Source organism: Ranitomeya imitator, chromosome 5, assembly GCF_032444005.1.
Source record: "Ranitomeya imitator isolate aRanImi1 chromosome 5, aRanImi1.pri, whole genome shotgun sequence".
Lineage (NCBI taxonomy): Eukaryota > Metazoa > Chordata > Amphibia > Anura > Dendrobatidae > Ranitomeya > Ranitomeya imitator.
In genome coordinates this window covers 184,691,036-184,717,257 of record NC_091286.1, presented here as the reverse complement: position 1 = coordinate 184,717,257, position 26,222 = coordinate 184,691,036, and the positions used below count along the sequence as shown (strand labels likewise).

The following is a 26,222-nucleotide window of genomic DNA, read 5'->3' as shown; positions in this document are numbered from 1 at the left end:
GGACACACCTTCTCATTTAAAGATTTTTCTGTATTTTCATGACTATGAAAATTGTACATTCACACTGAAGGCATCTAAACTATGAATTAACACATGTGGAATTATATACTTAACAAAAAAGTGTGAAACAACTGAAATTATGTCTTAGATTCTAGGTTCTTCAAAGTAGCCACCATTTGCTTTGATGACTGCTTTGTACACTCTTGGCATTCTCTTGATGAGCTTCAAGAGGTAGTCACTGGGAATGGTCTTCCAACAATCTTGAAGGAGTTCCTAGAGATGCTTAGCACTTGTTGGCCCTTTTGCCTTCACTCTGCAGTCCAGCTCACCCCAAACTATCTCGATTGGGTTCAGGTCTGGTGACTGTGATGGCCCAGTCATCTGGTGTAGCACCCCATCACTCTCCTTCTTGGTCAAATAGCAAACACCTCAGCCTGGAGGTGTGCTTGGGGTCATTGTCCTGTTGAAAAATAAATGATGGTCCAACTAAACGCAAACCGGATGCAATAGCATGCTGCTGCAAGATGCTGTGGTAGCCATGCTGGTTCAGTATGCCTTCAATTTTGAATAAATCCCCAACAGTGTCACCAGCAAAGCACCCCCACAACATCACACCTCCTCCTCCATGCTTCACGGAGGGAACCAGGCATGTAGAGTCCATCCGTTCACCTTTTCTGTGTCGCACAAAGACACGGTGGTTGGAACCAAAGATCTCAAATTTGGACTCATCAGACCAAAGCACAGATTTCCACTGGTCTAATGCCTATTCCTTGTGTTCTTTAGCCCAAACAAGTTTCTTCTGCTTGTTGCCTGTCCTTTAGCAGAGGTTTCAGCTATTTTACCATAAAGGCCTGCTGCACGAAGTCTCCTCTTAACAGTTGTTGTAGAGATGTGTCTGCTGCTAGAACTCTGTGTGGCATTGAACTGGTCTCTAATCTGAGCTGCTGTTAACCTGCGATTTCTGAGGCTAGTGACTCGGATAAACTTATCCTTAGAAGCAGAGGTGACTCTTGGTCTTCCTTTCCTGGGGCAGTACTCATGTGAGCCAGTTTCTTTGTAGCGCTTGATGGTTTTTGCCACTGCACTTGGGGACACTTTCAAAGTTTTCCTAATTTTTTGGGACTGACTGACCTTCATTTCTTAAAGTAATGATGGCCACTCGTTTTTCTTTACTTAGCTGCTCTTTTCTTGCCATAATACAAATTCTAACAGTCTATTCAGTAGGACTGTCAGCTGTGTATCCACCAGACTTCTGCACAACACAACTGATGGTCCCAACCCCATTTATAAGGCAAGAAATCCCACTTATTAAACCTGACAGGGCACACCTGTGAAGTGAAAACCAGTTTTTGTGACTACCTCTTGATACCCATCAAGAGAATGCCAAGAGTGTACAAAGCAGTCATCAAAGCAAAAGGTGGCTACTTTGAAGAACCTAGAATATAAGACATATTTTCAGATGTTTCACACTTTTTTGTTAAGTATATAATTCCACATGTGTTAATTCATAGTTTTGATGCCTTCAGTGTGAATTTACAATTTTCATAGTCATGAAAATACAGAAAAATCTTTAAATGAGAAGGTGTGTCCAAACTTTTGGTCTGTACTGTATATACACAGAGCAATATACATACATTATAGCAATGCTCTTGTACATGGTGGTAATACACTTTATGTGTAGCAGTACCACCGTGTACGAACAACATTTGCAAAGAGTTTGTATGTTCTCTCCGTGTTTGCGTGGGTTTCCTCCGGGTACTCCGGTTTCCTCCCACATTCCAAAGACATACTGACAGGGAATTTAGATTGTGAGCCCCAAAGGGGACAGCGATGATAATGTGTGCAACCTGTAAAGCGCTGCGGAATATGTTAGCGCTATATAAAAATAAAGATTATTATTATTATTATTACTGTTTTAAAGGGAACCTGTCACCAGTTCTGTCATATATCAACTAAAACTGGCACGTTATTAAGCACCAGTGCTGTATTCGAGAGTCACTATGAGTCCCCCAGTATGTGCAAAGAAGCTTATGGAGGCCATGGGAGTGCATTGCAGTCACAAGTGTAGCTGTGATTGCAATGCAAAATAAAAGTGAGTATTGGTCTTGGGCGTGCTATGTGTCCAGGGCATATTTAAGAAAACCTGCTGGGCTTTTATTTTTGAAAGGGACTACAGGATGGTAGTGGGGCAGTCTGTTTCCTCCCCTCCTGTCAGGATTCCCCTGACCGCTGCCACCAATTCGTCACGATTCACACCGTGACCGTCACCCCTACGTCACGGGTTGGAGTGACTTTAGGCCAACAGACGGCTATCACATGTGCAGGGGGGCTTATCTTAGTTATCCCTCCACTGCTAACAATGTGATGAGAAAACACACACAAGGCTATTGACGTCTTAGTTTACAGCAGGGGCTTATTCTAGGTATCCCACTGCTTTCAATATACCACAAACTGCAGGGATTTATGTATATCCCGCTTACAGTTCCACTTAACACTTGCAGCTCTCTGGCGCCCCCTTACTCTCAGGTCAGATTAGGTACTGCACCCTGGGTAATTAGTCGCCAGAAAGGCTGCCTGCTATGTACTGGCTATTGGGCACGCTGCAGCGACGCGATAACTACTCCTACTCAGGCAGGAACAATAATTATCAACGCCGCAGCGGCTACAGCATCACTCAACAGTCTGCACACTGTATCACTGCCACCAGCTTCGATTAAACGGCTCCGAAGCTAACCCAACACAACAGTAACAGTAGCGTATTTCCCTTCAGAAAACTTAGGGTACGGTTTAGAACAGGAGAACGAACTAATATTAAATATTATATCCCATAAAAATTAGGCAGTGCTTTATCAAAAATATTTTATAAAGATGTTACAAATGAGACAATTGCAAATATGTACACGGGTAATTATAACATAAAGGGAATAAAGGAGAAAAGATAACACTCACATGTTCAAAGCATGGCAGGCCCCCCAGGCTGGTGCAGCTTTCCATACATCCCAGCTCATGGGATGTGCTCAGCTCTTTCAGGATAATAGGACAAGAAGAAAGCTGGGGATGTGTGCAGACAGTTGTAGCCAAGCCTGTAACATCCCAGAAAGGGGTTGGATCACCTCGTCCCTCCTACCTCTTCAGTTAACTCATTTTATTCTAATCTATATCTAATTTCGATAACTCCGCTACAAAACATGTCATAGTCCTAACAAACTCATCATTCATCTCGGATTAACGTGAACATGCTAATGAGATCAAATATGTCCTATCTAGAATACATATTTACAGAGAAAACCCTACTTCTTTACCAGACTGAGTTAGAAGCCGGTGTTTCGGGGAATGGGTAGGTCCACCGAGTGAGAATACGAATATATATTTTCGTGTTCTTAACGTAAACATGGTGCATAATATCGTACAAAAAACAAACAAAGAATCTTTCATGGATCCTAGAAACTTCTAGACACTTCTAAACAGTTCTCTGCTAGAGGAAAATTTGAGCCTAGTCGTAAATACCTCTCGGCCATAAAACTCCCCAGTACATTGGCAAAGCAGCTCTTGGCTGAATGAAAGGGAAGGGGGGCTTGGGAGTTGAAAGTCAGGAATTTGAAGCTACAAACTGTTGCAGCATCACTCCAAGAAGGGGGGCTTAGCCCACGCAGGCTAGCAAGAGAACTACTTATGATATTTCATACCATATCGTGACACCTCCAGTCCGGGTTTTCCATGGGGTCCAAGGCCACAGATTCAAGTTAAAAACCCTGCAATAAATGGTTTGGGGGTGTCAGTTTCGGTCTTGCAAGCAGGCAGAGCGGAAGGCTCTGAAGAGCTCAATCTGTGTGAGGCAACACTGGGCCAAGTGGACCCAAAAGTCCTGGCACCTTCAGAGTACACGGCGGTGCAGTCGCCCACGCCAAATGGTCACGGACTGTCTTTGTTTCCCCGGCTGTGATCCGGAGGGTCCGATTTACTTTCTACTGTGAGTACGTGTTCATTAAAAGAGACTTTGAACTTTTCCTAGGTCACTGCCTCATCACTGCTCAGTGTGGACATTGCTGCACTACAGATCATAGACTAATTCAAGTGAACAATAATAGCCTAATTTGTCCTAACCAAAACTCTGTAAAATAGCTTTATGTCATGATCTGGCCTGTGCCAAATGTTACAGTAGACATATTGCACTAATGTTTAGTATCATTTATGGACATCAGACTGCCAGATAGTAAGAGATGATTCACTTTGGGGAGAATATTCTCACTTCTTCAGAGTTCAGTGATGTTTTACAGTGCAATGATGATGAGTGTGCAAATTTCTTCTGTTGATGTAACGTTCAAAATGCGTTTGATGTCAAAATCAGTAGGTAACAAAGTCAGTAGACAACAGAGAACAGGTTATTTTACATACCACACATGGTAGCACGCATCTGCAGACCCACTCTGCAAGTTTGATAATCTACCACTACATGGCTGAGCTGCAATCCCTAGATGCCTCAAATTGCATGTAGATGTAGCAGATCAGATATTCATGACTTGTCTTGTGGCGAACTTATAATAATGCCAAACTTAAAGTCTCCAAGCAGGGGCACACAAAAAAGTCATGGGGCCCCAGATCAGAAGCCCTAATTGAGCCCCCCCCACAAAAAAAATAATATTAAGCTGGGTCATAGAAGATTCAATGTTTCACAACTTTGCAGCCCTTACAAAGAAACTTTCCTCCTATTCAATGCCCTAAATTTCCCTTTTATTGCCCCCATGAAGTATGATGCCAACTAAAATGCCCCCTAGCACAGTATGATACCCCAGAGTGAATTCCTACACAGTAGCCCCCACATGCACAGTATGATGACCCTACTGCACCCACCCCTGCCTCCCCAGCAAAGTATGATGCCCCAACGGTGACATCAACAGAGCCCTCCACCCAATATGATGGCACCCCAGACAGCCCTCCATACAGTGTAATAGCCCTCCATACAGTATAATTGCCCCCATACAGTATTATAACACTAAGATAACCCTCCACACTGGGTGATGGCCCCAACACAACCCTCCACTCTGTATAACGACACCCAAAAGCTAATCAAAACAGTATAATGGTCCCATCTGGGGTGCCAAAAAACAGTATAATGGCCCCCACCCAACTGTCCAAACAGCATAAGGACCCCCCACAACCCTCCACAGTATGAGGACCCCAGTAGAAACCTCCATACTGTATAAAAGCCCCCACTAGCCCTAGAAACAGTATAATGTCCTCCACATAGCCCTCCAAACAGTAAATTGGTCCCCCACATAGCCCTGCAAACAATATAATGGCCCCCACAACACCCTCTATATAGTTTAAAGGCTACCACATAGCCCTCCATAAGTATAATGGCCCCATATACCCCTCCAAATATTATAGTGCCTTCTATATAGCTCCAGCATAGCCTACCAAATAGTATACTGGCCTCACATAGCCCTCCAAATAATATAATGGCCCCAACATTGTGCTCATTGATTAAAAAAAAAAAAAAAAATACTCACCTCTCCTCATTCCCCTCTGCTCTAGTATCTGCAGTGTGTGTTCTAAAGCTCTGCACTGCTCGGCACATTGGGTGCTATTTAGTGACGTCATTGTGCCTTCTGCACTGAGACTTCAGAACTCAGCAGATAGAGAATGATTGATGGAAGAGCTTACAGCTCCAGTGGAGCAACATCATTGCTATCAACTGTATTGGCATCAAGTATGCCAATACAGTTGAAAGTGCAATGTTAGGTGCTGCCAGCGTTTGCACTGCACCCCCTCACGGGCTCCACAGTGGCCAAATTGGCCCCAGGACCCCAAGCTTCTGCATAACCCATGCTACTACTAGTGATTGTCGGTTGAGACTGCACAAGTATGTTGATTTTATGCAGAACAGAGGTTATGACTGAAGGCCTTCTTTGCAGCACTGGCAGCTGAACATGAGATGACATTGCTGAGAGCTGCATTTGGGATGTTCATATTAAATGCCCCAAGAAAGGGTTGTGCTATTAGTCATAGTGGCTATGCTATAAATACTTTACCTCATGTGGCTTGGTGTTTTCAGAAGGAAAGATTGCATAAAATGATGGGCCTTTTGACCACAGTTTAAAAATAACATTCAAAACTCAGGAGGAACAGTATAATGATATGTTTTTTGTACAATTGTATGAATAAAAGTGCTTATTGTCAACTAGTAGGATCAATGTCATGTGCATGTTGTAAGTATCAGCTGACAATCAGATGTATTCCTGGGTTTTTATGTAGTTTGACAGGGATGTGCAGACAGCAGTTTAATCGTTACTGTTTATAAGAATTTAACCCCTTTGAGACTTAGCCTGTTTTCACCTTTCGGGCCAGGCCAATTTTTACAATTCTGACTACTGTCAATTTATGAGGTAATAACTCTGGAACACTTCAATGGATCCCACTGATTCTGAGATTATTTTCTCGTGACATGTTGTACTTTATGATAGCATTAACATTTATTCGATATGACTTGCGTTTATTTGTGAAAAAAATGTAAATTTGGTGAAAATTTTGTAATGTTCAAACTTTTCATTTTTATGCCCTTAAATCAGAGAGTCATATCGCACAAAATAGTTAATAATTAACATTTCCCACATGTCCATATGTTGGGGGAAAACCATTGTTTTGGCAGACAACAGGGCTTGGAAGGAAAGAAGTCCTATTTGACTTTTTGAATGCAAAATTTGATGGAATAATTAGCAGACACTATGTCCCATTTGAAGAGCCCCTGATGTGCCTAAACAGTGGAAACCCCTCACAAGTGACACCATTTTAGAAACTAGAGCACTTTGGGAACTTATCTAGATGTGTATTGGGGACTTTGAACCCACAGGTGCTTCACAGAAGTTTATAACATTAAGCCGTGAAAATAAAAAAAATCAAATTTTTCACGCAAAAATCTTTTTTAGCTACAAGTTTTGTATTTTAACAATGGCAAAAGGAGAAAATAGACCTCAAAGTTTGTTGTGCAAGTTCTTCTGAGTTTATCGATACCCCATATGTGGTCGAAACCTACTTTTGAAGCACAGTGCAAATCTCAAAAGATAAGTAGTGCCATATTACAGTGCAGATTTTGCTGCACTTGTTTGAGGGTGCCATATTACATTGGCAGAGCCCCTGAGGTGCCAGAACAGCAGAATGCCCATAAGTGACCATGTTGTATCAATGAAACCTCTCAGAAAAAACAATGAGGAACTTTATTAGGAACCAGAGAGCGTCGAATAGCTAGGGTGTTGTAAGTTATTACATCGAGTGAGTGAGTGGGGGAACACAGGAGGGCCAGAGTAAGATCTCTGCCTTATTTCCCATCAGGTTAAATTCGAGATTAGAGGTTTTAAGATCTGGATTAGTCTTAACTAAACGTAACCATCTAGCGAGATGGATTGCTTGGTAATAAGTCTTAAAGTTGGGAAGGCCAAGTCCACCTTTATTTTTTGGTAGAGAAAGAATTTTCGGGGGGAGTCTGGCTCTTTTAGATCTCCTTACAGAACTAGGGAGAGGAATGGGGACCATGTTCATTACATAAAAAAAAATTTGGGAGAATATAGGATTTAATAACATTAATCCTGCCTATCCAAGAGAGATAAGGTAAATCATAAGATCTGAGCAAAGCTTGTATCTTGGCCAATAAAGGGAGAAAGTTTGTAGAGTGCAGTGGGATCTGCAGACAGATAAATCCCTAGGAACTTTAATTTCTCAGGAGGCCAATTAAAAGGGGTAGTTTGTTTGAGAATCGTGGCCTCTGCCTCTGGTACCGAGATATTCAGAGCTTCAGATTTGCTCATATTGATTTTAAAGTTTGAGACAATACAGAACTCATGAAATAAGTCCAAGAGATTAGAGAAGGCTGTTTTGGGGTAAAAGTAAAAGATCGTCAGCAAAAGCATACTGTCCAACCATTAAGCCTCTATTATCGGGGTCCTGTCTAATTTTCTGAATCAAAGTCTCCATCACCAACACGAAAAGGGAAGGGGAGAGAGGGCAGCCCTGTCTAGTACCGTTTCTAATCATGAAGGAGTTCGAAAATAACCCATTTACTCTGACCTTAGCAGTTGGAATCGTATAGAGGGTCATAATAGCGTCTATAAAAGGAGGGGGAAACTCAAACTTTTGTAAGGTGCAAATCAAGTAGTGCCAGCTGATTCTATCGAAGGCCTTCTCGAGGGGATGCCAGAGCGTCTAGCGTGAGAAATAGCCAGGAGGGTTTTAATAGAATTATCCTTGCCCTCCCTTCCCTTAACAAAGCCAACTTGGTCAGGATGGATTAGTGTTTCTAAAACACTATTAATTCTGGCGGCTAGGATCTTTGCCCATAATTTTAGGTCGGTATTGAGCAAAGAGATAGGCCTATAATTACTGCAAAAGCTGCCATCCCTGCCCTCCTTGGGAATAACAGTTATAAACACCTCTAGGGATTGCTTAGGTGGAGCCTTCCCTTCCAGAAATGAGTTGAAGAGGTCAACTAGGTGGGGGAGAAGAATATCTGAAAACTTCTTGTAGTAACCCACAGGGAAACCATCTGGGCCTGGAGTTTTGTTGTTTACAATGGTTTGAAGGGTATCTTTAATTTCTTGGAGAGTAATTTTAGAAAGAAAAGCTAATTGGTCATTGGGTAGGACTATAGGGAGGGAGAGGGGGGCCAAAAGACTATGAATCCTGTCCGCAGCAGCAGGACACTCTCTCATAGGTTCAGGTGTGTCTAAGATATTAAGTGATTCGTAATATTGTCTAAAAGCTTCAGCAATTTCGTCGGACCTAGCCACCCTCTTATCAGCCTTGGTATGAATGTGTTTTATAAATGTTCTCTCTTTTTGGTTTTTGAGCAATTGGGAGGTAAGCTTACTGCATTTGTTCCCATGCATATAAAATCTACGTATGTCTGCAATGTAAAAACACTTTTGCAGATTTGGCGTTTAGCAAATCATTCAGTTTGCTGCAGAGAGAGGCGAGGTAATGACGAGAATCCCGAGAAACTGATTTTTTATGGAGACGCTCTGCAATACTGATTTGATTCTGGTTCTCCTGCTATCACTCTGACCGATCCTTCACTGTATCTTTTGCTGGTTCCTCCTCCTCTCACCTTACCCTTACTGTTGGGGTTCCTCAAGGATCAGTCCTAGGCCCCCTCCTTTTCTCTTTGTATACTGCCCCTATTGGACAAACAATCAGTAGATTTGGTTTCCAGTACTATCTCTATGCTGATGACACCCAATTATACACTTCTTCTCCTGTTATCACGCCGACCTTTTTAGTAAACACCAGTGATTGTCTTACCGCTGTCTCTAACATCATGTCCTCCCTCTATCTGAAACTGAACCTGTCAAAAACTGAACTCCTCGTGTTTTCTACTTCTATTAACCTACCTTTGCCTGACATTGCCATCTGCGTGTGCGGGTCCACCATTACTCCAAAGCAATATGCCGGCTGCCTTGGGGTCATACTTGATTCTTGATTCTGAGCTTTCATTCACCCCCCACATCCGATCACTGGCTCGCTCTTCTTATCTGCATCTCAAAAACATTTCTAGAATTCGCCCTTTTCTTACTTTCGACACTGCAAAAACTCTTACTGTTTCACCTATTCATTCTCATCAGGACTTTAGTAACTCTCTACTAATTGGCATCCCTCTTACAAAACTCTCCCCGCTCCAATCTGTCCTGAATGCTGCAGCCAGGATTACATTCCTCACCAACCGTTACACCGATGCCTCTACCTTGTGCCAGTCATTACACTGGCTACCCATCCACTCCAGAATCCAGTAAAAAACTACTACCCTCATCCACAAAGCTCTCCATGGCTCAGCACCACCCTACATCTCCTCCCTGGTCTCAGTCTACCACCCTACCCGTGTCCTCCGCTCCGCTAATGACCTCAGGTTAGCATCCTCAATAATCAGAACCTCCCATTCCCGTCTCAAAGACTTTACACGTGTTGCACCGATTCTTTGGAATGCACTACCTAGGTTAATACGATTAATCCACAATTCCCACAGTTTTAAGCGTGCCCTAAAAACTCATTTGTTCAGATTGGCCTACCCCCTCAACGCATTAACCTAACTATCCCCGTGTGGCCCATTAAAAAAAAAAACATAATCAGGTTCCTCGCAACATGTTCTCATACACTTTATGCAGTTATTAGCCCTCTGTGTCTGTACTGCTACATACTTAGGCAGTTAACTGGTTCATGCAGCTTTACATGAACACCTTACACTATGGCTGGTCCGAATAACTAAAGCAATTGTTACCATCCACCTCTCGTGTCTCCCCTTTTCCTCCTAGTTTGTAAGCTTGCGAGCAGGGCCCTCATTCCTCTTGGTATCTATTTTGAACTGTGATTTCTGTTATGCTGTAATGTCTATTGTCTGTACAAGTCCCCTCTATAATGTGTAAAGCGCTGCGGAATATGTTGGCGCTATATAAATAAAATTATTATTATTATTATTATTTGATGTAGGAGCGACATGATCTCCTTGTCTCTTTGCTTCTTTGAGTAGGAAGCAATAGAAATCAGTTCCCCTCTGAGGACCGCTTTATGGGCCTCCCATATATTAGGAATATGTTGGTTTTCAGTGATATTTTCAGCAAAATACTGCAAAATGATGGTTTTTAGTTTTTCAATATTATTGGGGATATCTAGGAGAGATTTGTTTAATCTCCAGGACAAGGCAGGGTGGGGTAGTGGGTTGATAATAAGATCAATAAAAATAGGTGCATGGTCAGAGATAGTGATAACTCCTAAATTTGGCGTCTTTTATTAATTGTAAGGCCTGAGCTTGGACTAGGAGAAAGTAAATTCGGTGGTATGAGGAATGGGGAGGGGAGAAGAACATGTAGTCTTTTGTGGTAGGATAAAGAAGGCGCCAAGGGTCTATGAGTTGGAGAGCCTCTAGTTTATTCAAGAGTTTACGTTTTAATACATGAGAGATGGGAGAGGTGCCGCTTGAGGCGTCTATATCAGGCTGGAGTGTTAGGTTTAAATCTCCCCCCACAATCAGAAGCGCTTCTTTAAAGAGTTGTAGAGTATCTAATGCATTTGTGATCCATTGCACTTGGTGAATGTTGGGGGCATATAGGTTTGCAAAGGTGACCATAGTGTTAGCAAGCCATCCCTTGACGAAAATATATTGGCCCTCGTGGTCACTTAGACTATCTTTTAAAGAGAATGGGATACCTTTTCTTAGTGTTATGCTCACTCCTTTAGGGGAAGAAGAACTGCAGCTGTTAAACCATATGGGGTAGGAAGAAAATGACGTATTGGGGACTCTATCGGCTCTAAAATGGGTTTCCTGAAAGAAGACAATTTGCAAATTCTGTTTTCTTAAGAGGGTAAGAATTTGGCTTCATTTAGCTGGGGAGTTTAATCCCTTGACATTAAATGAAGCCACAGTGACAGAGCCCGGACCAACTTGACTACTCGTAGTTAGCATATTTCGTGAAGAATTCTGACTCACCTGAGAACCTGAAAAAGGAAGAGAACAAAATAAACAATAAACTTTTTGCAAACATTAGCTCGCCTAACGCAGGGGCGGTATAGGAACCCAAACATAGGTGAGGTAGTCCAAGTTGCAAACTTGGACTTTTTCTTGGAAGGTAAAAGAAAAAGGAAAAGAAAAAGGAAAGAGGATTTGAATTGCAGACGGAATGCAAACAATAGGAATTGGATCATAGGCTAAAGACAATTTACTCATAAAACTTTAGTAGACAAATGGAAAGCAGAGACAGTGTGTATAGTATTGCTAAATCAAGGTGGGTGTTGCTTGGGATCCTGTTTCTTGATTTTAGGAGATGCATGTTTCTTGCGATCTAGTTAGTGGAGGAAGGTTAGTGGAGGAAGGTTCCAATTGGTGTCAATTGGAAACCAAGAAGGCAAATCAATCACAGGAATACCCAAGGAGTCCCAAGCATTAAGTAAATCTTCCGGGGAACGAATGGAAATTTGTCGGTCTCCTATGTTAATAGCAAGGCTGAAGGGATACAGCCATTTATAGTTCAGAGTTTTAGCTCTTAAAGCTGAAAGAAGGGGTCTGAGAATCCTTCTCTTTGCAAGAGTGGATGGAGCCAAGTCCTGAAAGAGCTGAAGTTGCGAGTTGTAATACAAGATTTTGTCCTGTTCTCTAGCGCTTGCTAAGATGGCAGCTGTATCCACATAGCTAAGGAGGCCACAGAAAATATCTCTGGGGGGGTTCATCTTGCCTTGGTTTAGGTCTCAGAGCTCGGTGTACGCTCTCGATAGTGATTGCGGCAGCTCTGTCTTGGCCGGTGAGGTTGGCAAAGATTTCTCTGGTTACCTTTTCCAGAGCTTCAAGTGCGAAGGACTCAGGGATACCTCTTATACGGATGTTTTTTCTTCTGCTCCTGTTCTCCTGCTCCTCTGCTGCTAGTAAAGCTGCATTAAGGTGATGTTGCTGTTTAAGGATTTGCTCATTGAGGCAGTTTAAAGCGTCGACAGTATCTGTATTGGCAGATTCTAAAGCTTCGAATCTATGACCCAATTGTTGGAGATCCGAGCGCATACCCGCTAACTCATCCAGGATGGGTTTCATATTTTGGGCCATTAATTTTTTCATAAAAGCTCTGGAGATAGGAGCTGCGTCTTCCATCATGGAGTTGCTATCCGAGTCATCTCCGCTAAGGTCAGAATCGTCTAAATTATCAAAAGAGGTAGATTTTTTAAGGGATCTTCTTGCAGAGGTTTGAGAGGAATCTGATTTTTTCTTTAAATATTTGTCTAGATCCCCATGCGTATTTTTTTTCTGTTCATCTGCAACGGCTTTGTTCGCTGTTTTTTCACGTTCTTTTTGTGATTTGACCATTATGAGGTGCTGTTAACGTGAGAGGCTTTGTTTACAACTTGGACATATGAAGACTTGGATAAGTACACATTATAATGGATTTTAAAGCGTAGTACCTAGCAAGTGCACCAGGTGTCGCTGGAAGAGCATGGGAAAAAAAAGAAAAAAAAAAACAAAAGAAAAATGAGATGGCAGCGTTGGTTTTAGAGTTAAAAAAAAAAGAATCTTAAAACAAAAGAAAGAGCAGAGGTAAGCTCCTTATATTGTGGCTAACAAGGAGTCTTGAGAATAATAAGCCCTGGTTCCGAACAGTCAAACAACAACAGGGTATGTGATTGTTTACTTGAGATATAGTATAGTCACAGTAGGCAGTCCTTCAGCACACAAAGGTAGATGGTGTGCCTTTTGTTATTGTTATTGGGTATGGGGCAGCAGGAGGCAAACACCTGACCCAGGAGACCAAGAAGGCTCAGGGGAGGAAAACATGTCTCCCTCTCTCGTAGATCGCAAGACCTGCAGCCCCAGCCACGGGAGCAAGTCCAAAATGGCGACAGATGGCGGGAAAAGGGACGGGACCACCAAGTCTCCTCAAAGACACTCCAGGCCAGTTCTCAGCACTGGGACCGGAGAGGTGCCGAGCGCCGCAGCAAGAAAGCAGCAGGACCTGCCCCCAACCGCCAGTAAGCTACAGACCCCAACGGGATCACCAGCACAGGAAAACTGAGGTGGGTGATGTGGGAGATCGTAGGTGGTGGTGGGGAACGTACCTGTGAGGTCCGGGTCCCGGTCTTGTGTGGTGGACACAGACACCGACGTGTCACAAGCTGGGTGGGGTAGCTAGGTCAGCTCGCTCTAGTTGATACCTCTGTGGAGTGGCTTTCCTTGCAGCACGGCAGGTCCCAAGATGGCGCTTCTTCTCTCCTCTGTCCTCCTTTAACGGCAAAGGCGCGGGTCGCTGAGAGCCGTGAAAGCCACTTGCGGTGCACAAAAGTCCTCCCTGCGGGAAGATTGCCTTGCGCAGGCATGTACTACGGAGGACAGAGAATGAACTTCAATCCAATATTGCTGCCAGCATGCAGCCAGCGGGTAAGGAAAGGGTGAATCAAACACCCGAAAACTCCGCCCATATGACCCAAAACCAGTCCCGCCAAATTCAGGTGACAGGTTCCCTTTAATATCTCTTCTCCAGGGTGACCCTTAAGCCTGGGCATTTTCTCTCCCATCTGATTCCCAGTCTCTTCAGTCAAGGAATGTTTTCAGGCTCTAGGTCTCCTCTATGAAGACCCCGACTGCATCTCTCTGGGTGAGTCTAAATTATGTCAGCTTCCGTAGGTAGGTCGGGCAACGGAAGAGTATTGCTTTGAGTTTCATAGTAGTCTATGGATACTAGGTGGAATGACCCAGCGCGCCGTATTCAGTTTTGTCAGGAGCTTTCTATAGAGGTAAAGGATGCCTTTACTCCATTGGTAACATAGTAACATAGTTAGTAAGGTCGAAAAAAGACATTTGTCCATCCAGTTCAGCTTATATTCCATCATAATAAATCCCCAGATCTACGTCCTTCTACAGAACCTAATAATTGTATGATACAATATTGTTCTGCTCCAGGAAGACATCCAGGCCTCTCTTGAACCCCTTGACTGAGTTCGCCATCACCACCTCAGGCAAGCAATTCCAGATTCTCACTGCCCTAACAGTAAAGAATCCTCTTCTATGTTGGAAAAACCTTCTCTCTTCCAGACGCAAAGAATGCCCCCTTGTGCCCGTCACCTTCCTTGGTATAAACAGATCCTCAGCGAGATATTTGTATTGTCCCCTTATATACTTATACATGGTTATTAGATCGCCCCTCAGTCATCTTTTTTCTAGACTAAATATTCCTAATTTCGCTAATCTATCTGGGTATTATAGTTCTCCCATCCCCTTTATTAGTTTTGTTGCCCTCCTTTGTACTCTCTCTAGTTCCATTATATCTTTCCTGAGCACCGGTGCCCAAAACTGAACACAGTACTCCATGTGTGGTCTAACTAGGGATTTGTACAGAGGCAGTATAATGCTCTCATCATGTGTATCCAGACCTCTTTTAATGCACCCCATGATCCTGTTTGCCTTGGCAGCTGCTGCCTGGCACTGGTTGCTCCAGGTAAGTTTATCATTAACTAGGATCCCCAAGTCCTTCTCCCTGTCAGATTTACCCAGTGGTTTCCCATTCAGTGTGTAATGGTGATATTGATTCCTTCTTCCCATGTGTATAACCTTACATTTATCATTGTTAAACCTCATCTGCCACCTTTCAGCCCAAGTTTCCAACTTATCCAGATCCATCTGTAGCAGAATACTATCTTCTTTTGTATTAACTGCTTTACATCTGCAAATATCGATATTTTACTGTGTAAACCTTCTACCAGATCATTAATGAATATGTTGAAGAGAACAGGTCCCAATACCGTCCCCTGCGGTACCCCACTGGTCACAGCGACCCAGGTCGAGACTATACCATTTATAACCACCCTCTGCTTTCTATCACTAAGCCAGTTACTAACCCATTTACACACATTTTCCCCCAGACCAAGCATTCTCATTTTGTGTACCAACCTCTTGTGCGGCACGGTATCAAACGCTTTGGAAAAATCGAGATATACCACGTCCAATGACTCACCGTGGTCCAGCCTATAGCTTACCTCTTCATAAAAACTTTCACAATTCTTTCTACCTGTCGTAGTCCTTTTGGGTGGAAGAAAGCTGTCTATTTCTGTCTTTTTGGAAATTGGGCAGGGTTTAATCTGGTTGAGGCCCAGTTTGTCCAGACCCAGCGCCTTAGCATCATAGCATGTTAGAGTTCGAAGGGACCTCAAGGATCATTGGGTTGAACCCCCTGCTCAAAGTAGGATTCACTAAACCATTTCAGACAGATGTCTATCCAGCCTCTGTTTAAAGCCTTCCTCACCAACTCTTGTGGCAGCCTGTTCCACTCATTGATCACGCTTACTGTCAAAATGTTTTTTCTAATATCTAATCTGTATCTTCTCCCTTTCGGTTTCATTCCATTGCTTCTCTTGTTTCCATGTGCAAATGTTCCTTCTACACTGTGACATCCATTTATTCCTCATGACTTGCCAAGACCTATTCCAATAATTGCAATAGATTCTGTATTCTTGAGTCAGGGACATTTCTCTCAGGTTGTTCAGAATATACATGTACACTTAGGGGCCATGCAAACTGACTTTATGAAGTGTCATGTATTAGAGGGCTTGACTTCCTCAGTGGTTCGTGGCCTTCCTTGGCTAACATTACATAATCCTATAGTGGACTGGCAGTAGTGAGATGGAGTGATTATTGCAAAAATAACTGCATGAGCAATCGTTTATCCATGATAACTACCAGGTCTCTACTGGAGTATTTGTCTGATTACAAGAATGTGTTATCTGAACAAGGTTGTTGTCACGATAATGTAATGATGTCATATTGTGAGTTTAGTTTCAGAAGGTTACATGGCTTTCCAGGCACGCTGTGGGCCATTCCGACCCCTCCTCTTCTCTCTTTGCCTGCTGCTTGTGTGTGAATCCTAAACCCCTCCCTGAAGGATTTTTATGGTTCTATGTTGCAGGCAGAGCAGTCTCCCTAAAATTACTCATTCCCCCTCCCACATGGTACTAGTTGAAACTGGTGTAGCCACCATGAGATTCTTTATTCTATTAAAGTCACATATTCCGGCACCGATCTGGGCTAGAGATATAAGAATTGTATATTCCAGATCTCCATCGATAGATCTATCATTCCCTGAAACCGCTAGCAGCTAAACACGACGAGAGGGCATATCTTAACCCTGGTGAGTTGTGACTCAGTTTTGACCCAGGAAGCGAGCTAACAGCAGTTCTGCAAGCTGTTCTGATGCACCTTGATGTGTCTCCTGAGCATACGGCCGCCATGACGATGCAATGGCGTAACGACCTGTACGTGTTCTTTTCAATTTTAATCCTTTTTTATTTGTAATTGTATTGTACACATGATTTGTCTTCTTTTTAATATCTTTTTTTATACTTTGTAAACACTGCCTATCTTTTTTGGAGTAAAATATAAAATTACTAACTTGTCTCTCCATGCTCTAAACGAACTGTCGTGTCTTCTAAAGTGAATTACGCTACTGATTTGGGTTGGCTCCGGACCCGTTAACAATTAAGAGAATCGAAGCTGGTGGCAGCATACTTTGTTCTGTGCGTTTGGAAGGCTTTGTAGCAATGGTGACATTGATAATTATTGTTCCCACCTGAGTAGAAGTAGTTATATCACCCTCACTGCAGCAAGCCCAATAGCCAGTACATAGCAGGCAGCCTTTCTGGCGACTAATTACCCTAGGTGCAGTACCCTGACTGACCTGAGGGTAAGGGGGCGCCAGAGAGCTGCAAGTTCCAAACCGGAACTGGTAAGTGGGATATAGATAAAACCCCTTCAGAAGGAACCAGGGGCAACCAAACAATAAATTGGTATGAGTGGCAAATTGTCAAATTGCCAATTGTCAATTTGTGACAAATGATAAAGGTATCTTCCCCGTGAAAGATGACATAATGGTGGGATCCCTGACATATCCGGTGGAATCCGTGACATATTGGTGGCAGCACAGGATCCGTGACAGTTGTTAAGAACTACCACCTCATTGCCCTAATGATTTGTCAGTCAATTTGATTCCTGTGGCCAAGTTGCCTAAGAGCAGGTTGTATAATATTTCAGGTGCTGAAAGGCAGGCCATGAAAGATTATATTACAGAGAGCCTTGCTAAGGAACATATCAGACCCTCATATTCGGTGGCAGGCAGATTTTTCTTTCTTAATAAAAAAGGATTTTTGGGAACCAAATCGGTCACTGTTCGGGGTCCCTACCCTCTCCCTCTCATTTCATATCTTCGTGGCTAATTGGTGTTCCATACTTATGCTTGGGGAGACCTTCAATTTCATCCATAGGGGGATCATCCGTAGGAGGATAAGTGGAGACTGCTTAAAGTGGGTTGACCAATGCTTTCGCCATGTTTCAGCACTTTGTAAATGATATTTTCCATCATCTGAAAGGTAGAGCTGTGCTAGGATGGCATAATGATTTATTTGATGGACCTTGAGTAACATCAGATACACGTCAGGCAGGTACTACAATTACTCAGGAAAAATAAACTTTATGTCAAGTCAGAAAAATGTATGTCTACTGTTCAGATTACTTTTTTAGGAAATCTATTATCTTCCACCGGATATGGATCCTGCAAAAGCCCGAGGGGTACTGGATTGGGATCTTCCTAAAAATGTAAAAGCTTTACAAGACTTAGTGAGCTGTTACCACAAGTTCATCAAGGACTTTTCAGTAGTGGCAAACTGTTTATGGATATGACAAGGAAAGGAACAGACTTCTTCAAATGGCCTAAACCAGCCTGTAAAGCATTTCCTACCTTGAAAATATGTTTTGCTTCTGTTCTGATTCTTATACAGCTTGATATTACTCAACCATTCATTGTGTAAATAGAAATGTCGTAAGTACGTGTTGGAGATTATTGTCACAGGATTCGTCTCCAAATAAATGGCATCTGTGTGCATATTTCTAAGCCAAATTTTTATCCACATCCACCGAAAACAATTATGACATAAGAGGGGCTCTTGGCAATAAAGTTGACCTTTGCGGAAGGGCATCATTTTTTGGAGGGGGCAGTTCAATTGGTCATTATTATCACTGCTCACAAAATTCTATAGTATATGGAATCAGTTAAACATCTGACACCTAGACAGGCAAGGTGGCCATTTTTTTTTACCAGATTCAACTTTTTTGTGACTTATAGGCCAGGGGATAAGAACATTAAGTCGGATGTTTTGTCTCATTGTTTTCCGGAGGGAGGTAGTAATCGGGAGCCAGTTCCCATGATACAGAAAGGTATATTTATTGCTACAATATGTTCTGATCTGATTTTGAGTGAACATCACGATTCGGTCTTTGCTGGACATCCTGGTAGTAAAGCTACCACAGATCTTCTTACTCTTTGTTTTTGGTGGTCTAGGATGCACCAGGATGTTCGGAATTATGTAGCTGTCAGTAATACTTGTGCACGTTCTAAGATCCTACAGACACATCTGTCTGGGACTCTTCAACTTTTGGCAATTCTCTGTAGACCATGGACTCATTTGTCTGTAGATTTGATTTTGTCACTGATCTACCCGTGTCAGCAGGTAATAAAGTAATATTAGTGGTGGTGGATAGATTCAGCAAGATGACTCATTTCATTGCGCTACCTGCATTACTGAATGCCGAGACTTTGGCGCAAATTTTTATTAAAGTGAGCCTGTCACCAGCAATAATGCTGTTAACCTGCAGATATGCAGTTAATCTGCAGGTTAATAGCGTTATTCTCCCTATCAGCATTCGGTATTCAGTCACAGGGGCAGGGGCAGCGCCAGTTCAGTCTGAGCATACAGAGCGGCCACTGTAACCGCGCCCCCTGGCCCTGACTGGCACTGGCTCTACATTGAGGCCGGCTGTCAATCATGGCCGGGGACGTGGTTACAGCGGCTACTCAGTATTCTCAGAGTGGTGACTGAAGTAGCAGCGGCGCTGCCTCCCCGACTGAATGCAGAATGCTGGCAGGGAGAAAAGACATAATTTTTTCCCGACTAACTTTGGCTGCGGGATGACACGGATGGCATAATAACGGTGTTAACCTGCAGATTATCCGCATATCAGCAGGTTAACAGCATTATTTCTGGTGACAGGTTCCCTTTAAAGAGATCGTGAAATTGCATGGAATTCCCTCTGATATTGTTTCAAACCGGGGGGGTTCAATTTATATCTAAATTTTGGAAAGCCTTTTGTGCTTATTTAGGGATTCATCTTTCATTTTCACATTTTCATCTGCCTTTATCCACAATGTGATGGGCAAACTGAGCGAGTGAACCAAAATCTTGAGACATATCTTAGGTGCTTTGTGTCCGAGAATCAGGAGGAGTGAGTTTCGTGTTTACCCCTTGTGGAGTTCCCTGTAAAAAATTGTTGTCATGAATCAACTGGCAAGTCCCCATTTTTCGGGGCATATGTGCTTCATCCTCAGCATTTTCAACAGTGATCATTCTTCTGGGGGTACCTGAAGAGGAATCATTTTTCTCATCTATTACATCAGTATGGCAAGTTGTTCTTAAGGAGGATGGGGTCCAGATATGCGAGTATGGAAATATGACTGGAAATGCTTACTGGGTCCGAAACTGTGTGTATGTGATTTGGTGTGGTATTCCTTAAAGAATATTAAATTAAAAGTTCCTCCTTGGAAACTAGGATCCAGGTTAAATAGTCCTAATAAGATTGTTGCTGTTGTCAATTCAGTGGTGTTTCGCCTTGCTCTACTTTTAAGATCCATAATGTATTTCATCATTCTTTTCCCAAAAAATATGTTGCCTTCTTGGTACTACCACCACCTTCCCCTGTCATGGTTACTGGAAGTCTGGAATTCCAGATTGCTAAAATTGTTGATTCTTATATCGTTTGCTGATTTCTTCAATAATTAGTGCATTGAAAGGGTTACGGTCCAGAGGAAAGAATGTGGGTATCAGCATCCGCTGTTAATGCAACCAGGTTGGTTTGAGCTTTTCACATCTCCCATCCTCATAAACTGGATTCTGAGAGTCCGGAGTCCCCTGTTAGAAGGGGGGTACTGTCACAGAGATACCGCAACAGTGTGGGGTCAGACAATCGCAGTGTCTGATGACACATACACCTGTGGTAGTTAGAACGGCTTCACTGTCTAGTTAGCAGTTCTGGATTTCTTTGCTACGGTCCTGCAAGGGTTAATCTGCTTAGTTGGACTCCTTGAGTTCTCTGACTTGGGTTGCATAATCTGTTCTGAGTTTGTTACTACCAGCAGATATAATAACCTGCCTCCTGCTTCTAACCTTGCCATTGATAGTTACCACTACCTGTTTTGCAGTTGAAGGAGTGTTTTGAGTAGGCAGTTGGAGAGTTTTTCCAGGAGATTGCTGCGCGCAGTTGGTTGTTTATCCTTATCTTCTCCCATTTGGTTTTTTCCGTCCTATTCCTCCCTGGCTTCCTACTCTGTTGTTTTGTGAGCGTATTTATATGATTGTAGTTTTATTTTATCCCTGTCTGTTTACCCAAGTCTGTCTGGTTAGTGTTACATATACAGAAAAAAGGAAAAAAAATTGTGTTCCAGCTCCAGAATAAAATATATAAAAAAAATCCTTTATTTGTTAAATGCTAAAACAGCATGGCACTAGGCATAGTAACAGAGAAAAAGCGATGTGTTTCTGCCGCAACTGAAGAAGAAGATTGACAGTTGATTGCAGTTGTTACTACTAAAGGTGGCCCAACCAGTTATTAGGTTTAGGGGGCAATCACTTTTTCACACAGGGCCTTGTAGGTCTGGATTTCTTTTTCCCTTAATAATAAAGACCTTCATTTAAAAACTGCATTTTGTGCTTACTTGTGTTATCTTTGTCCAATATTTAAATGTGTTTGGTGATCTGAAACATTTAAGTGTTGCAAACATGTAAAAGAATCAGGAAGAGGGCAAACACTTTATCGCACAACTGTGTATACACACATGCTCATTATGTAGGCTGGATTTATATTACCTTTTCTTATGCCACTAAAAGATTATACAGCCTTGATACATTCTCTTGTGTTCATCATTGGCAGTCTGTGCTGTTGACTTCCTCTTGTTTTTCCGACCCCAGATGAGCAGTGTTATCAAGTAATTCTGGTGCGTGGGTCGTTTGAATAAAAACAGCCTAGTTCTCCTTGGAAAAAAAGAGAGGCAGCTTCCAATAGTGCACAGTGTTCTGAATGGCCTGTGTAGTTGCTGAGGAGTTGGGCAGCTTTGGATTAACAATACACTGGAACATTGCATGCGTCATATGTATTTGTTTGCCTAGGTTTCATTGTTTGATTAATTTGGTAGAATTCACATGATATTAATCAGGTTTTGATATTTTTTCTCTTGAAGATGTTTGAGATCATAAATATTTTTCAGAAACATCATTATTTTAATATTTGTTACCTCCATTTTTATAACATCTTTATATTAGATTAATTTCATATCATGATTACAAGTCACAAAAGACAGGTTTTATTTTTAGGCTTATTTTACTGGACTAAACAGTGGTCCATACTCTTAGAACACAGACATTGGTTTGCGAAACCAGTGCAGCTCTGTGGGGAACACATCAATGATGGAAAACTAGGCTTCTGTTATGGTTGTATATTCAAAGCTTTACTGGTTCATTGTGTTCTACAACCTACAAAAACAACATCTGAATCTCAATTTATTTTTTCAGTATTTTTCTTTTTTTGATGGCTACATAAAGTTTTTTTTTTAATGGTTAATCAACAGTGACCTCTAGTGGAAAAAAATGTTGCAAGGTCGTAACTCGTAAGCCATTCCTCTAGTTCCCAGATGTATAGAAGAATGCAATAATATGGTGCAGGTTATCTAATATTTTACATATTTATTAGATTGAGATGCAGTTGGAACAACAGCTCATACTTAACAGTTTTGTCACAGTGTTTTTTCAGATTAATTTCGATTTTGCCACAAAATGCTTTGTGTAATTTCTTCTGCTAAGTGTACTACTCCAATACTTGGTTCTTTACAAAAACTTAAGGATATATTGTATGTGAAATCCACAGGATATGGTGAAATGTCCATGCATTAATGTATAATATTAATATATTAAGAAGCTTTGTATTCAACTATATGACAGCGCTATTGATGTGTAATTTGCAGATGATTCACATAAAATTAAAAGACATTAAAAGATCTTTACAGTTTACAGTCTTTACAGTTTCTGGAAATACAGAGATTTAGGTCTAAGCTGTATAAAGAGGAGTAGCCTTTTGCGTTTCTGAACATAGGGAAGTGCAAAAGTGCAATTAAAATTAGGTAAAAGTCCAGACATCATAGATAAAGTATCAATCCCTGAACCCTGGGCTGAACGTATGGGAGCCAAGAGACCACCAATAATAGTAATAATCTTTATTTTTATATAGCGCTAACATATTCCGCAGCGCTTTACAGGTTGCACACATTATCATCACTGTCCCCGATGGGGCTCACAATCTAAATTCCCTATCAGTATGTCTTTGGACTGTGGGAGGAAACCGGAGTACCCGGAGGAAACCCATGCAAACACGGGGAGAACACACAAACACCAATGCATTATTCTGTGTTTCTTGTAACTGCATGATTAAAATGTCTGCCATACTTGAGATGTATTATCTTCTTCATTACAGCACATTGAGGAATTGGTGAATATCTATAACACCGTTCCAGAAGTTCCACCCAAAGAAAGTTCTTGGGAAATCCCAATATTTGTCCACTTTTACGATGGTCATGGTGTTACTGTGAACCTCAGACCAGAACACCGGGTAGAAGACATCTTGAACTTAGCGTGTAAAGTAAGTTGTGTTTGGGTACCATAATAGGGATGGATATACTGTAAAAATCATGAAAAAAAAGAGGTGAACATACCTGGCTACAGAATGTGGGAGCACTGTGATACAGTGGTGTTTGTTTAGAATGGAAAATGTTGTTGTCCATATGGGAAAATGTGAACCCAAGGGTCAGGTATGATGATATGCCTGGTCCTTTATTCTCTTTGGAGATAAGCTATTGCCAGATGTTGACATTTTTCTACCCCTATCCATCATATTTATGGAGAAATCAAAGAAGAACAACTCCTTAAGGTCCCATACATACGTTAGTGATTTTTCGAGTACCCAAAAATACACCAATTTTCATCAGTGTTTGTGTTAGTTATTTTTCATAGCAAAAAATCTAATTGCAAATCTTCTCCTATTCATTGCAATGTTAATCACGGACAGCAGGCAGATCGTGCACTGATGGCATCCGTGTGTGCTCACTGATTTCCACAGACCCATAGACTTGTATGGATGATTTTGATTTGTGACTCAGACATGTCTCTGATTTTTTGTGTATAAGCGGTTTGCAAAAAACACTGAAATGTGAATAGCTCCATAGATTATAATGTGTATAAACGGACATTAGTATGAGGCCTTAGGTGCAGTGGGGAAAATTAGTATTTAAACAACACAATATGTGCTGAAAATAACTAATAGACACTAGATGCCTTCCTGTGCTTCTATAAGTGGATTGTTCAGAATACGTTCTTCTGTGATTAGTGTCGTTTCTATTCCGCGATGTTTCAAAATGCTGTGTCCCAGATGTCTCGAGTCCGTGCCAAGCACTCTGCGAACATTGTAGGAAACGTTCCGGCCGGACATGTCTGCTCAGACACTTGCTTTTAAAAAATCTGCCACCCTTGTTGTGTGACGTCACAAAAACTATGATGGGCTATCCTTCGGGGAAAAAAGAGCACCAACTGTCCATCCAGCGCATTTCTGAGGCTTTGAGAATTAGTGAACGCTCAATGGGTGAACTTATAGTCCTTAATAGAAGCCCTTCCAGTTAGTATTAGAGATGAGTGGATCAGTCTGCAGAGAATCAACTTTACTGAAATGTACGGTTTTGCACAGATTTGAACTCTCTTTCTCTTTTTTTTCCTATTTCCGTAGTGAATTTATTCAGTGCAAATCAAATTTTGGGGGAAAACTCAGCTAAATCAGCAAATTCAAATTTCAATGCCCTGCTCGTCCTTCCCTAGAATGCAGGGCAGTCTATAAGCATGGTGCTGTAGAGACACAGGTGATTTAGTAAAACAGCATGTTTTTATGGGGTAATTTATGAGTGGGCAATGTAGCTCCTAAGTTCTAAAAGTTATCTACCCAGAAACTGGCCTAGAGATTCAACATAAAACAAGCTGATAGCACTCTGAATTATCAAATCAAATGTGAAGGCTTTCTGTGAAAGTCTAAAAAATATTCATATTGAATAAAGTTTTAGAAATAGTAGTTATATAAGATATTGAACTGTGTATCTCCTCCCATTATTTCTGTGGGGGCTGTTAATTACCCTAACATAAGTGGGTGCATAGTAAAGGAAACATTATAGAACGTAAGGCAACCTAAGCATAATTTTAATAAAATATGAGTAGTCTCTTAGTGGGGCAATACTAGTTCTGTGAAGCAAGAACATTCTCTAAAAATGTCCACAAGATGGCAGCCAAAATTCAATTTCATTTTCTTTTCTGGGACATCTACTACTTGAACAGCAATTATACATTAATTAATAAAGTAATTGCCTAAGCTGACGATAAGTCTGTAATTATAGCTTTAAATTTATGCGTGCAAAGGTGAAATGAGATAGAACCTAAATGTCTTGTGCATGACTGAACTCATGATGAAATATTAACTGTCTTCTCGCTTTTTAGATTAGACCCATGACAAGGGCATATCCATTGTTCTTTGTGACTGTACATGTTCAAAATGCATTAATGGGAAAGCCTTCTTGTCTCATTTTTCTAATAATGACAAAAATATACAAATTCCTAATTAAATTTGAGAAAAAGCAAGAAATCATTGCAAAACATTAGGATCGTTTTTTGAGCAATGAATAATTTGTTTCAAAAAGGAGGACCGCTTTCTTTGTGTTCTTGTAATAGAAATTCTGACAATCTTTTCAAGCATGTCTGTTTCTTTCTGCTGCAGCAAAAGTGATAACATTATTTTTTAAAAGCGTTTAAGTACTGACCTGTGAAGAGTCAAGTGGGCATTCCCACTATACAAAAGAGCCCCTCTAGTCTTGGGTGTCCTTGCCTTGAACCAGCCCTTGAATGCACACAGATCAGCATGGTATACTATGTCAGACTTTATTACAGTATACTTTGCTGTACTGCACATGCTAGTTGGGATGCTGAGTCACTATTCACGAGCATTCTGTGAGAAAGTGTAGTCAGGAGGTCCGAGATCAGATACCAGGAGTGCTCATAATGCAGAGGGGTAAGTCAAAGGTGTGGTCAGAAAGCAGTCCGATGTCAAATACCTGAGGGGTACATCAAAACCAGTGATCACAACAAAAGGATAGTCAGAGACCAAGTTTGGGGTCAGATACCTGAAGTAAGAGAGCATCAGAAGCAGAAGGGAAAATCCACGAGAATTGTCACAGCAGATCAAAGATCATAAACAGAATCAGAAGTCAGACACAGAGCAAGCACACACGCCTAGCTAAAGCAAATCTACAACTGACACTGACTAATAGCAGCTAGCCAACTAAATACCTAGAAAATGGTTAATGATAGGAGGCACCTGGGGAAACGCCTACAGACTACACCAGATTGAGCAGCAGGGCAGTCAATGAAAATGTTCACAGGCCAGCACTCACCAGGAACAGATTGTATGACTGGACTGTCACTATCAAAACAGACTGTCCAGCACACTCCAGATTCCATAGGGTGACTGAGCCATCACTCATAGCATCCCTAAGCCACAGTTTGCTATGAAACCGTGACACTAGTGGAGTATA

General features: G+C 41.7%; 1 protein-coding gene across 3 annotated transcripts in view; it reads left to right on the top strand.

Annotated features, from left to right (window-relative positions):
• Positions 1–26,222, top strand: part of TIAM2 (TIAM Rac1 associated GEF 2) — an 810,124-nt gene that overhangs the window by 495,672 nt on the left and 288,230 nt on the right. For all 3 annotated transcript variants that reach the window (XM_069769403.1, XM_069769402.1, XM_069769404.1), the window contains exon 11: positions 23,075–23,239. In XM_069769403.1, the coding sequence (XP_069625504.1) occupies positions 23,075–23,239 (165 nt within the window). The remainder of the gene's footprint in view (positions 1–23,074; positions 23,240–26,222) is intronic.